This window comes from Zootoca vivipara, chromosome 8, assembly GCF_963506605.1.
Source record: "Zootoca vivipara chromosome 8, rZooViv1.1, whole genome shotgun sequence".
Taxonomy (NCBI): domain Eukaryota; kingdom Metazoa; phylum Chordata; class Lepidosauria; order Squamata; family Lacertidae; genus Zootoca; species Zootoca vivipara.
Genome location: NC_083283.1, coordinates 60206328 through 60220662, shown reverse-complemented (window position 1 = coordinate 60220662; position 14335 = coordinate 60206328). Strand labels below are relative to the sequence as shown.

The following is a 14335-nucleotide window of genomic DNA, read 5'->3' as shown; positions in this document are numbered from 1 at the left end:
ACTGTTTGCATTTCAAGTTGCACGTTCTAAGCAGGGCCAACGGCAAGGCTTCTGCTTACCTTATATACACACTTGTGGAGGTCACTGAGAACGCCTTTGTTTTCCTCCTCTTCCTTCACGGTCTCTTTTTCCTGAGAGAAGAGTCGCCGCCGGCCCGTTTTCTGTGGGACTTCGACTTCCTTTGCCTTGTTCCGGAAGCCATTTTTATGAACCACGCCATTGATGAGTCCGTTTTTGGGCTCATACCGCGGGAGAGACTGGAATTCGTAGTTGTTCTCTGAATGTACCTCCAGGGGGCCTTTCCTCTTTTCTAGGACCTCCTTTTCAAAGAGGACTTCCTTCTCCAGTTTCTTGTGCTCCTCGGCAGAGAGGGAGTCATAGGAGAGCAAGTATTGGCAGTACGCCTCCTGCAGCTTTGCTAACCTGTCCTGTGCAGTTTTGGGGATCCGCAGCAGGTCTGCCAGCTTGTTCCATTTCTTGAGGTCAGTCACTTGCTGCATGCCTCCCATTTCGTTGATCAGCTGGAAAAAGCAGGCCAAATCTAGCTCACATCCTCCTGGGTGTCAGTGAAGTGGAGCGACAGGAAGGGAAAGGAGGACATACAGGGGGAAGAAAAAAACATGGTTAGGAAAACTGACAGCAGACCGTATACAATCCAGACCTACTTATTGTGGAAGTGGCTGCATCACTTCGGACTGGAAATAGGAGCAAGACTGAAAACTCGTCTGTGCAAACAAAGGAAGAATAAAGCCCCTCAATATAGAAAATCAGATCTCAGTGTTATTTCTGGACCATCTGTCTTTAAAAAAGGGAATCTGAAGGAAATTAAGCCACTGAAAAATCCCTAGGCTTTTGTAGCAGTCACTGCGCTTGCCTTGTGATTTCCCACTCACCTGCCCACCTGCATCAAGTTTCAACTGCCTTTGGGTATCTTTCTAAATGGCAAACTGAGCCTGTGCCACATAGGATGCTCCCCCCATGATGTGAATATTGCTTTCTTTCTCTCCTAGCCTTAAAGGCACTTTAAAGCTAAAAAAGAGAGAGAGTTGTTCTTTTGTGCAAATGCCATCACAGACGTCTGCAGTCAAATTAATGTCCCTACTGCACCACATAGATCTGCTTCAAACTGGATTTGAGGTCACTGTTGTGGTAACTATTAATATTGTGCTACACACTCTACAGAATGTACTTTGTGCCCCCTGTTTCCTATCTAAAGATATTACGGTTTCTTGATCAGCATTTATGCAATATCTGGGATCAATCTGTAGTTACTGCATTTATCAAGCAGCCATGTGATACAAACACCAGCCCCAAACCTGTCCATAGAAGCTCAGATTTATCAAAAGGGTAATTCATAGGTTGGTGGACTGCAGGTTAGTGGGATCTATTTTGCTTTTAAGTGGTGCTGGGTAATGCACTAACAGGAGCTTGATACAAAAGACATACACTCAGAATTAAAGAATTCTGAGCCTCCAAATTTGTTTTGAGTACCACAACTAAAATAAAGAGTTTGCAGTTCTTCCACACAAAAATCCACTTCTGGTTCCCCCAAGCTATCTTAATTTCTGCAGCATAATTTAGGGGATTTTGGTGCCGGGGGGGGGGCGCATCATTTTGTTGCTGCTATTGTTAAACATTTGGGAGTCAATTGTTTGCCAGATCTCTTTAGCTGCTGATTTATTTAACAGCAAGTCATTCAGCGATAGATCCTGCAGACCTATCTTCTGCTCACCCCTGGAGTAATTAATTTGTGCTCATTATCTGATGTCAAAGTGCCTTTACAAAGCTGACAAAATCTCTTACTGACCAAAAATGATAATGGAATTATGCTTTGTCTTTGGCAAGTCATTGCAGGGAGAGGAGGCACAGAGAGTGGCGTGCATAGCTGCCAAGTTTTCCCTTTTCTCACGAGGAAGCCTATTCAGCATAAGGGAATTTCCCTTTAAAAAAGGGATAACTTGGCAGCTATGCTAGTCATCAAATTATGTGATTTGGTGGAATGCGGATTATTTTTCAGAGAAATGAGCAAACTGATACTGTATTTCACTGTCAATGATTTCAAGATTTTAATTTGTTTTCATTTGTCCTTGCAATGAGGCAAGCTTCAAACAGTGTCAGGCTGCTCAGTATATAAAAGCATTAAAGAGCTCATTCTCTTAAATTTGGCGTTTACTACAATTCTTTGACTCATGACATTATTAATACCGCTCTACTTTGTAAGACTGGATTTCTTTCATAACATGCTTGCTATATATATGAACCATAACGATAAGGAATGGAAGTTTATTTTGAGTTCAACTTTGCAAGGAAGGGGGGAAGAACCCTCTTTTGAACCTAGATAAAATAAAAACTGTCAGAAGGAATGGCATTTACACAGCATTTCAAATACTAATGCTACACAATCCTTATATTAACTCAGTGGTTGTATTTGGATATAGAACACGCTCAGTAAGTCTTGGGCTCACATGCTCCCTTGCAGAACATCAGAAGCTTCCACTTCCATCTGAAATTAATGGCACAACTTGGGACAAGTTAATCAGTTAAACAGTAGTTAATCTTAACCACTGTTAGCTGAAACAAGCCGGCTTCACAAACTATGGTTTGAAGTTTGCTTGTTTCAAGAATCGGTAGTTAATATTAACTTCAGTTTATCTTGTCTCAGACTACGTATCAAGTGACAAATACTGTAAAAGAGAAGCAACACTTTCCAAGTTCCTCCTCATAGCTGTGCTAGAGAAGGTTGAAGAAAGCGTGAGCCCAAGACTCACTCATTCTTCTAACGTTAAATCATCTGTAGTGTGGCTAAACATACACATGCATAGAGTTTTAATCAGACACACAAGGTCAGTTTCACAACTAAAGCATTTCACATCAACTATCATCTATTGCCTTTTAACAAATTATCTTATTGATTAGCTTTAATAAATGTTTCTTACAACCAAAATATCAATATGCTAAAGGAGTTACTAAAGGAAATGTATCATAAAGGCTGGAATCCTAGTTATCATTAGGCTGCTTATATTCCATTGAAGTCAAAGGCTGTCAATTACAATTTATTTTTACTACTTGCCAGTTAAATTAAAACACTATTTCTTATTCCTGGAAGAAAATACCCATCTTCACTATTTTCTTTTTAATTTCCAGAATGAAAATCAGCTTCAAAAATAAAACAACCATGGCCATCTCTCAGCCCTAGCAATTAAAATTTGACCTCATCAATTAAAACTGACCTCCATAATCACACTGATTAAAGCTTGCAACTGTAACAGGAGCTCTAGCAAATTTATTAAATTTTAAAATTGCTTAGGAAGAGCAGATTAAAAGGGACCTTCTCCCAAAGAATAAAGGGTACTCTAAAGGGAATTGTTTCACCAAATAGTATGCCACTTTTAAAAATATACTACCATGTGCATCCTATCTGATGGCAGAACGCAAACCACCAATTCAATTAAATAATCAAACACAACAGAGGGACATGCTGAGAAAGCTTACGAAACTGCCGTTTTGCTACAAACTACACTTCAATGCTTATCATTCAAGATTTGTTAAACGCTTGAAGATCGTTGAAATTTTGTAATTTTGCTGATTTAGATATTTGAATTGAAATCACTTAATCAAAGTTGACTGTGAGGAATGTTTAAGGAGAAGAGAGTTATTAAACAAAATTGTTAACTTGTTTGTACCGCTATGCATCACTGGTACATACACCTTGGTAGGAAAACACCAGAAAACCCTACTGTAATGAAGACTGGGGACACTTCAATGAGCATGACTACACCATTTTCTTTAGGCATAGTGTGAGGTAGCCTTGAAACATGAGCAGATATGCCTCTTTTGCTCTAGGAGAAATAAAATAACATTTCTCTATAGCCAGCAAAGAAGGATTAACATGTTTAAGTGAAGCATAACAGGGAAACAGCTCAGTATGCACCTGCACTGCACCTGGCTTCTGAATCAGCTATGAATGAAGCCTAGTGTCCTGCAGTTTCACAGGAGGCCTGTCAAACTGAGAAGGAACTGATGCTCAAAATAGGAACCTGCTATGAATTTGGAAAAGAACAGAACACAACACAACAAAGGACTCACCTATGAGTGGAAGCTCATCCATTGTAATGCCCTGAGATTTGAGGTGCTTCTTGATACAGGCCAGCCGCTGCACATTGGGGCCCCAGCGCCTGCTCAGCTTGTGAATGTGTTGTATTTGCGTCACAAAGCGCATTTCTTCATTCAGCTTGCACTCAGGCCTCCAGTCAGGAGGAGGGACCACCCTGCACATCCCATACTTCTCAACCTGAGCACGGATCGACTCGATGTATATCAACGGGTCATGGAACTCCTTTGCGGAAGGCTTGAAGATAGGGATCTCCTCCATCATCGCCCACCCAGACTTGACGCTGACCTTCTCGTGCTTCCCCGTTGAGTCATGTGGCTTGTGCAAGGACTCTGTTTGAGAGGTAGAATGATTTTCACAGGAGGCATTTTCAGTTTTGCTATGTGCTTGTTTCCCTGGCATGTTCTTCCCAGCAGCAGCTCTCTTCGGCCTGTTTCTTTCCAGACTTTTCTGTGGCACTTCCTGACTTCCAGGCTTCTTCACGTGGCCGTTCAGCAAAGGCTTCTCCGCAGGTGCCTTTTTGCTTGGGGCTTCAGCCACACTGACTGGCCCCTTTAGCTTCTTGGTCGGCGACTGTGTTTTGTCTATGTGGTTTGCCTCTTCCAGTTTCCTTTTTGAATTGCGCAGCCCCTCCCTCAACTGCCTCCCTACCTCCTTAGTGCATGCCTTTTGGTTCAACTTGCCATTGACCTTGACACCGTTAACAGCGGTATTGTTGGGCTTGGCCACTCCAAGAGATAGCACCTGTTTGCGGGTTTTTGCATTGCTACTTTCCGTTTTCCCTGAGATTGTATGGTTGACAGGTGAACTGGGCTTGTGGTGATTTAGTTTGGTTTCCTTGACCAGTTCCTTCTTGGCTTTGGTGTATGTGACAGTTCCTTTTGTCACTGTTGCAGTGTACTTCACAGTTTTGGACGGTGAAGGTCTGACTTCTCTCATCTTTTTGGCACTGGCTGTGTTTGCACTCGGAGATGACATTCGAGTGATACCATTGACCTTTGAAACCTAGGGACGCCAGGACCATCAGGAGGAAGAAGAGACAAAATAGGAGGGGGGAAACCAATTAGTAAAAATTCGCAATAAGCCTCAGGCCTCAGGCCCTCTAAAAACCTTTCAACAACCTTAAGAGTTGTTAAGAGACCCCTATTCACCAGAACAACAATTCTCAGTGTGGTTCAACAGTCCATCCCTCCTCTTAGGGAACTCTGGAAATTGTAGCTCTGTGAATGGAACAGGAGTCTCAGGACAATTCCCAGCTACAGTTCCCAGGATTCTTTTGTGGGGGGGACGGGTTAAAGTTATATGATACTGCTTTCAATGTATAGTGCAGATGGGGTCTTAAAACTGTCGCTGTTCAGAAATACGCACAGCTTGAAAATATGGCAGGGGCAAAAGTAAGGATGCCTGGCAGCAGCAAACGATATAACAACTGGAAGGATCACAATTCTCAAAACTGTTTTGGGGCAAAAGTTTCCATCTTCCAGATTGGAATTATCCCAGTCTATGTGAGCCACATGCACACAGCCCCACTGGGTGACCCAATGGGAACTGATGCTCCCCATTTCTCATTTCAACCAATCCTCCTTTTCCAATATTAGCCCCCTTTCCCCACCCAATTCCCATCTACCAAGGTGTCTACTCATTTGCCTATTCACAAGTGTGCACGCAATTATATCCAATATGCACCCAAGAGATTAGCATGGCTCTGAAGAATCCCACTACCAGAATTATATTATAGCCAGGAGGTACAAAATGTAATTCAGTAGTTATGTGCAGATTCTATATCCGCCCCCCCCCCAAAGAAGTTTGATGTCTAGGCAGTTTTGTTTTTATTCAACAGCAAGTTCCTGAAATAGTTGCAACTGACAGGACCAACAGCTAAAAAGTTTCATTGATTTCAATGGGAATTTGTTGCAATTTATCATTTGTTGAATTCCCCCAAATATTTATTAACTGTATAATTTATTAATTATAAATTAGTAAATGTATGGATTTATTATGGGGAGAGAAAAACCAGGTTTACATGTTTCAACTTTGTGTTATATAACTGCTGAAGCCCAGTACTTGTTAAGAGACAGCAAACAGATATCCCAAAAAATGCAGTGGCGTAATAAGCATTATATAGCAACCATGCAACATATCTTTCCAACTGTGCTTATTATTTGGTCAATAGAGCACCAAGCTGAATGAGTGTGCAAGAATTAATGTGAGTGAGCATGTGCAATGTTTAGCCTCTTGTACTATTTCTTGTTTAGTGGCAGGACCATAAACATGAACCCTTATTCTCCAAAGACTGTGCTTCTCTTTCCTACTGTTGCCAGCGCTAAGAAAGGCAACCCAGTGCTTCCCAAAAGGTTCAGTGGCAGGAAGCTGTGTGGAAGCTACAGCACCTCTGCAGCAATGAGAAGCCACATCTGCCCAATTTCTTCCTGCCATGCAGCTACTGAGGATACAGAAACCTTCTCTGAGCAGCGGCGGAGCTAGCTGCTCGGGCACCCGGAGTGGCGCACATGCCATGCACCCAGGGACAGGGCGATCCGCCCACGGGGGTGGGGTGATCTGCCCAGGGGGTGGTCCGATCAGCGTGGCAGCAGTCTGCCTGGGGGCTGATCAGCATGGCGGCGGTCCGCCCGGGGGGTGGGGAGGCAGGGCAATTGCTACAGTGGCAATCCACCCAGGGCAATCCACACCCGAGGTAGACTGCCCCCACCACCTCTCTTCCTACGCCCCTGTCTCAGAGGGAGTGGTTTGCAATCATAATCACATGTTTCACTTATGTTTATTTGGAATAAGATGCTGTTCATCAAGGAAAGCTACTCAGAAGGGCTACCTAGAAAGCAGCAGACATCTGTAAATGCATAAAACTCTGCTTTCCAGTCAATGAGAAACAGCACATTAGGACACAAAGGCCTGAAATATTCCTAGACTGTAGAAGGGATTGAAAAACACTGTTAAGCCACTCTTAAAACACAGCAAGTTTGCTTGCTTCAAAGAGTCACAGGTGATAGGATACTTGTTAGAACACAATGTACAACAGTTAAAGCAAACTGCCTACAGTTGTACCTCCGCTTACGTATCCCTCTGGATATGTAAACTTTGGGATGTGAACACGGCAAACCCGGAAGTATTTTTCTGGGTTTTACCAGGCGCACATGCACAGAAGCGCTAAACAGCACCACGTGCATGTGCAGAAGTGGTCCTCCGGTTGAGAATTCCTCGGGGTGTGGCTGGACCTCTGGAACGGATCCTGTTCGCAACCGGGGGCACCACTGTATTTATAGAAGAAAGGGGAAGCCACAACTAATCAAAAAGATTTTAAATTAACACTGCTTTACAATTCTGTATTTGGTCCCCAGTTTATAAACAGCTTTGCATTTCCCCCTCTGTAAGCTTTACTACACCTAATATCACACAGGTACCTAGTATTCATGCCCTTTACATTGGATGTGCTACACTACAGTCATGATTCCATTATCTCCTATGAGATGCAAATGGTTACAGCGGGGTGCTGATAACACTAAGGATGCAGGCTCAATCCCTGTGTGGGACAGCTGCGCCTGGCAGCTTGATCAACCTTATAAACAGTTAGTTTGCTTCTCACACACCTTCAGCAGTTGGGGAACATAACTTTTCCCCTAATGAAATACTATTGTTTCAGCCCCCCCCCTTTCTTCATTTTGGTGACATGACCAAAGAAACACAAATTTTAAAAACACACTCCGACAAACATTTTACAGTATTTAGAGTCAGAGGTGATGCTGCTTCTATCTAAGGGGGTTACAAGGATAGTTCAGGAGGTGAAGGAGGAGGTCAGGGGAGAAGGGTCAGCACTCAGCAGAGAATCAAGCAACAGCAGTGAAACAAGGCTGGCTCAGGAAGGCAAGTTGTGGAAATGAAGATCTTGGAAAGGACCTTGAAGGAAAAGAGCAAATGACTTAATCTCAGAGAAAGGTTGTGTCAGAGCAACATTAGAAGACAGGGAGAAGGCAGGCAGGCAGGCAGGCAGGCAAGCAGCATACTGCACATGATTTTGGAAAAACAGTGAAAAGGAGAGAAGCAATCGACCAGTTGTGAAGTAAAGGGAATTAAATTTTCTAATTGTGAACAAGGAGGTAGGTCCCCCTTGCTTTTTGAAATTGAGGGATTAAAACTCTCGAGAGGACTGCATACTGGTTCCTTTGAAACAAATTTTGTGTCTGTCTTAACTGGCCTATGACTGAAACCAATGCAAAGTATATGTTTTTAAAAATTCAAAAGGATATATATGCTGCTTAATAATCAAAAACCTCTAAGGGATTTACATGAAAGTAGGTGTAGCAGTCTAAAAAAAAAAAAAACTAGCTGTAGCCTCAAGAAAAAGCCTTCTGGATAGGGTAAGATTATAAAGTGACAGAATCTCCATAACTAGTTTGGGCACTTGGAAAGCTCTCTCTCTCTCTCATACACATGCACACATACATAAACATTCTCTCACACTTAATTTCTTTGCCAGCTGTAAACTCTAATAAAAACTGCCAAGACAGAAACTTCTGATATTACATAGAGAATTTTAGAAACGGCAAACCATAATCACCAACTAGGTGCAGAAAAGTACTTCAATAAAACCTCAAATGAGATCCTTCTGAGCTAGCTAAGAAACTACATGGGTGCATATGGGTGCACACTTTTCAAGCTTCTAAAACAGTACATAGGAAAACTGTGGGACAGCTCAGTCGGTAGAGAATGGGACTCTTAATCTCAGGGTCATGGGTTTGAGCCCCACTTTGGGCAAAAAGATATATTCATTGCAGAGGACCATCATGGTCCCTTCCAACTCTACAATTCTGTGATTCTACATCAGTATCTGAGAGCACATTGTGCATTCTCAATTTTCCATCTTTGCTTCCAAACAGAACGTTCCACTCAACAAAGTGGTGACGTTAGGAGGAGACAATATTGGGAGCAACTTAGCAGCTGGTGATTTTCCCCATCTGCTTACTATGGAAATTTTTCAGATACTTTTCTCTCCAAAAATGAGGTCCATTGCATATCAATAATAAGGAAGAAAAATATTAGTTGGGGGGGGAAATGATGTTATCATGCTAAATAGTTTCTACATTTCACACAGTTAACAAGGTCTTTATTTTGCATAAAATCCCCTTAGAAGAGCCTTTACCAAGTGCAGAAGAGAGCAAAAGAAATTGCGGTACGCAGTTTCTTACCTTTCTACTGTTGACATGTCTCCCCCCATTAACCAAAAACACACAACCTTTGTGAGTCAGCCTATTAAATGTCTGCACTGCTGGCTGCGGAGAATCACCATAGAGGTTCTAGTCCCAGAGTTCCATCTCGAGGCAGTGCTTACACTGATCACACAAGAAAGAAGTCAATTTAATTTTAAGAAGTAACAGTGATCAATCATTAGACTTTATCACTTGTTTTCTCCTCAACCAGACAAGTAGAACACAATCTGTCTTCACACAACTCTCACACTTGATTGTAAAAGCTAAGTGTACTCTTAAACCTTTTTTTAAAGAAAGAAAGAAAGAAAGAAAGAAAGAAAGAAAGAACCCTTAATGTAAGGGACCAGCTCATAATCTTGCATCAATTGTATGACCTTCTCTTGCATAATCAATAGAGGGCCTCCTTGAGTTAGGTTTCCCCTCCTTTCAAGTAACTGAGAAAGGAGCTAGAGAGCAAAGCAGAAAAAAATATGGAGAGAGAAGAGCACACACAGCAGAGAGAAATGTGTAGATCTACAAAGCAGGAAAGACATTATAGAAAAGTAGAAAGGGGGATGGAGTGATAACTCGGGCAATAAATTTCTTCCTTTCGAGCACAACTAATAATTTGACATTCATCCTAAGAATATAAAATATAATGCTATGATCTAATGCTGAGTTGTAAATCTTTCTATGTGCCTATTTCTAGTTTATACTGGGGTAAACAGGATTTTCATTACAGGAGTTCATTCCTACAGTGAAGTTATCTCATATAATAATAGTGACCAAGGAGGTTACTTCTAGGATTGACTTGGGGAAATTGCAGAAGATATTTCATCCCTTTAATATAGCAACATTAACCAAATTTGTCTGACCTGGGAAAGGGTTTTTAATTAACTGTCTGCCCCACTATTTCATTACAGTATTATGCTTGTGAGTGTTCTGTTTATGTTTAGCATGTGCTGATGTCGCTATCTCAGAGAGATACAATTATATGAGAAGACTAAGAGTTAAGGGGGGGAAGTACACCTTTAGGAGTGCCATCAAAAGCTTTTCACACAGGTGGCTTGCCAGATTATCTACAGAAAACTGAGTACTGGAATCATTTTCCTGTTTTTTTTCCTTAAGCTTCCACCCTGTTTGCACTACAATGCTGGCCCTATTCCTGTTGCTGTTTTTAACAGCATACAAATACCTGTGTCGAGTCACATCTCCTGTGCTGTCTATTTCCCAGCTTTTGTGGACCATCCAGAAAACATATGTGTGTATATAAGGAATTTCTGATCATATTTCTAATGCTGTCTCATTCTGGGATGGCAAAGAACCTCCATCTTCATACTGTATTCTGTTCAGTCTATTTGTTCAAATGAACACAGGAAAAGCTGAGTTTTTTTTCTACAATCAAGTGGTATATAAATTTTAGGAAACAAACGGAATAAATGGTGATATGACTACTATGGTCAGGTTTGGTAGATCTTTCCTAGCTTCATAAACCATGAGCACAGGGGCCAACTGTCTTGCCCAGGACTTCTTCCCATCCCCCTCAACTTTCATGCTAGCTCCACCACCTCATTCACAGAACTGTATTAAGCCAGAGGTTTCCTGCAATGTCCAAACGGGGGAGCTTAATATCTCTTAATTAACCAGGGTAAAAAGCCAAGACCTGACCCTGGTTTACTATCCTGGTTTGTTAACTTAAGCCACAGTTCTCTAGTTTAGACATAACAGGAAACTCTTGGCTTAATGCAAGTCAGTAGCAGAGCACTGAAACTGATGCCTGAGGAGGTGGAGAGGCAAGGCAGGGCCACTCAGTCTCAACACTCACTTCTGGCTTCATAAACCATGTTTTATGCTGAGGGAGATCATCTGAACCTGACCTATAAGTCAATCTCACCTGTGTTAGCCCTTCTGGTTCTGCATGCAAATCTCAAGGGGGTGTCTATTGGTTTACATTTACAAAGATCTAAATCAGGCAGATACATATTGGCAAATCACTGCTTGAGGGTTCCTGACCTAATTGCTAAATACGGATAGGGAAGTTACCTCAAGGAGTGCCAATAGGCAAACAGCCAAAAGCATTCAGGTCTTTCCAAGCCTTCTCCAGCTGAATAAACATCAGCCAAACAAAGCCTTGCTTTAGGCTCTGTTGGTTCATGGAGGTACTAGAGATTTCTGGCACTATATCTAAGAATCATTACCACAGAGAAAGAGAGAGAGAGAGAGAGAGAGAGAGAGAGAGAGAGAGAGAGAGAGAGATATTAAGAGCACAACAAAAGGCAGGGGGGACATTGTATAGATAAGGACCTCTAAACTCCGAGGTGCTGAAATTTAGTGCAGACACAGCAGTTTCCCTACAGAAACTTTCCGGTAAATTTGAAATAAACTGAGGATGTGTTTATTAACTGCAGCCATTCAATCTTTTGCTGTCAACTGGGGGTGTGATATGTTAATCATGGCTGAGCTTGCCTCCCAGAAACAGGTTTCGCTTATAATGTATTTGGGGTAGGAAGTGAATCTTCTGAAAGTATCATGTGTCATGTAATGTACTGTTGTTGTTTTAAGAATTCTTTTCTCTCTTTTATTTGTTAAATAAATAGGTTTTTTAAAAGACCCTGTCTTGAAGGAAACCTATATGGAACTAAAGTTTCCAAGACTGGGCTATCCTGGTTCCACAGAATAACACAGTCATGTGAATTCGTTCTTACAACCAATCAGACAGATGTCATAACAGGCGAAGGGTTGCATCCAACCATTTTACTTACAGAGTAGACCCACTGAAATTAATGGACCTAAGTTGGCCATGTTCATTAATTTAAATGGGTCTACTTTGCGTAGAACTAGCATTAAATATAACTTGAAACATCTCAAGATAAATTTGGACAGTTTTGTCCCAACTGGTGCACCACACACTACCTGTTTCCTTAAATCCTGAGCCGATCGATGAAGGGTGTGGTGGTTGTTAGCATTGAGCCCTTTTGTGGAAAAGCCCATGTTTGTTGAAGAATGGTGATTAGCAGCAGCCTGGTCTTTGCGACTCTCAGACCTGTGTTCGCCATTTCTCTCCTTTCCTGGCGTTGTGTCTTTGACTCTGTGTTTCTGAACATTTCTGAACAGTTCTCTCTCTTTTGTTGATTTGCTGGATCCGTTGAAGACTGAAGGGAGAAGAAACATTTGTGAGCAAAAGAAGTAGTGGAAGCACAAGACAAGCACAGATTCCGGTTCAGACTCCTTTTGAAAACAACAGTACAAAAGCAGCAGGGACTAGCTGATACTTTTGGGTGATATCCAAAGTCATAACAGGACTTTTTCCTCTCTTTCCTAATGTCAAATCTGCTCTGGATGGTCCCCTAATCCTTCAGAGCAAATCTGGGCAGCTGCAGGGGTCTAACACTGCCCTAACACCCGGAGGAATGGTATGATGGAGCTTCAGAGAGTATTGTGGCAAAGCTGACATTCTATCCATAACAGTAGCCTCAGCCAACATGGTCAATGGCCAGAGATGTTGGGAGCTGGAGCCCAACATCTGGAGGGCATCATATTGGCTATCTCTGACAACACACAATCCCACAAAACAAGGCTGGGGAACAGGATCTGACTGGTGGGCACCAAATCCTTCTCTCCCCAACTGTCTGTGGGCCAAGTTTGACAGGTGGGCAGTGGTATCAGGTGGCCCATTTTCATCCCATGTGGTGCTTTGAAATCCCAACAATCAGCTTCAAAGATCTGTTTACTGTTCTCTGCAGTCCTTGATGCACAGAAGACTAAGGCAGGGTACTATGGGCAGGGCTTTGCAAGTGCAACCCTCTATTTGGCCCCGTTGCAGGTGCAACCCTCTATTTGGTCCCTACTTGTCCCATACCTGATATAAAGCTTGGCCAGAACAGCCTCACAGGACCAATGGGTGGACCATCACTACTAAGAAGCAAGTAGCATACATACTCAAGGGTCGGTTATTGGTCAAGCCACCTCAACCCGCAGGCCACTTTCCTTTCTCTGAGATAAATGTTGATAATGGTGGTAATGGTTATAATGTCTAGGATTTATGGGGCACTTTCAAGTGTGTGACAGATCACCAAGAGAAACATTTTCTCAAACAACACATTGCTTAATGTCCAAAGGACAGCAGAATCACAGGGGGCACAAGGGCAAGAGTATAACTCTCATGCTTTTAGTGACGCCACTTCTGGTCTGTGGACACAAACACTAATCAGGGACTTTAGAACTGCAGCTGTAGGAGAACATGAAGTATCAAAGCATTTCACACTTATAAGAGGAAGAAAAGAGAAGATGATTTGCCAAAACCCACCACAAACACAACTGACTATCCTTTTCCAGCCCAGTTCTGAGCTGGGCATGGAGGGAGCTGGAATGCCAATGGTTTCATGGCGCACTCATGAGGACACAAAGCTAGTGGCACCTGCCAGATGCCTGCCAACTGTTTCCTACTCAACATGATGCAATGACAAGGAACGATGTTTTGAGTAGCAGCAGTAGTTTCTACAAAGATGCCACACAGTAAGTACATGCTCATTCCACAACAGTATCTTTTTGCGGAAAGCTTTGCAGGAAGTAAGATATCAAAAATGTTTTGAATGATTATGGAATGGAAAAATGCAGGGCTTTTCTCCAGCTGGAACTTGCCAGAGCTCTCAGGTGGGTGCCATTGCAATTATAAGAGAACGAGGGAGGAGTCCATGTTGAGTTCCAGCACCTCTTTTTCTAGAAAAATAGCACTGGAAAAATGTATTGTAATGTTTGTGTTTGGAATTTCTAAATATTAAAAAACAAGGCCAAAAACAAACAATTAACATTTCCGGCTCTTTGTGTATGCCTTGCAGCTTCTGAGCTCTAAAGATTAAAAACAAATGAAAACACTTCAACACTGTCATTACCCTGGCCCAGGCCAACTAATGAGCTAGTCAAATACTACAAGGCAATGTCACATGGGAATTATTTTTTAAAAAAACAAACCTGCCCCACCACTTTCCCAACATGGTAACCATAGCATTATCTCAAAAAACAG

The 14335-nt window shown here is 42.2% G+C and overlaps 1 protein-coding gene across 2 annotated transcripts in view; it reads right to left on the bottom strand.

The window, feature by feature from the left end:
* JARID2 (jumonji and AT-rich interaction domain containing 2) overlaps nt 1-14335 on the bottom strand; it is a 174278-nt gene that overhangs the window by 23555 nt on the left and 136388 nt on the right. For both annotated transcript variants that reach the window (XM_035124713.2, XM_035124712.2), the window contains exons 6-8: nt 12226-12464; nt 4087-5116; nt 60-556 (exon numbers count right to left, since the gene is read on the bottom strand). In XM_035124713.2, coding sequence (XP_034980604.2) covers nt 60-556; nt 4087-5116; nt 12226-12464 — 1766 coding nt within the window. The remainder of the gene's footprint in view (nt 1-59; nt 557-4086; nt 5117-12225; nt 12465-14335) is intronic.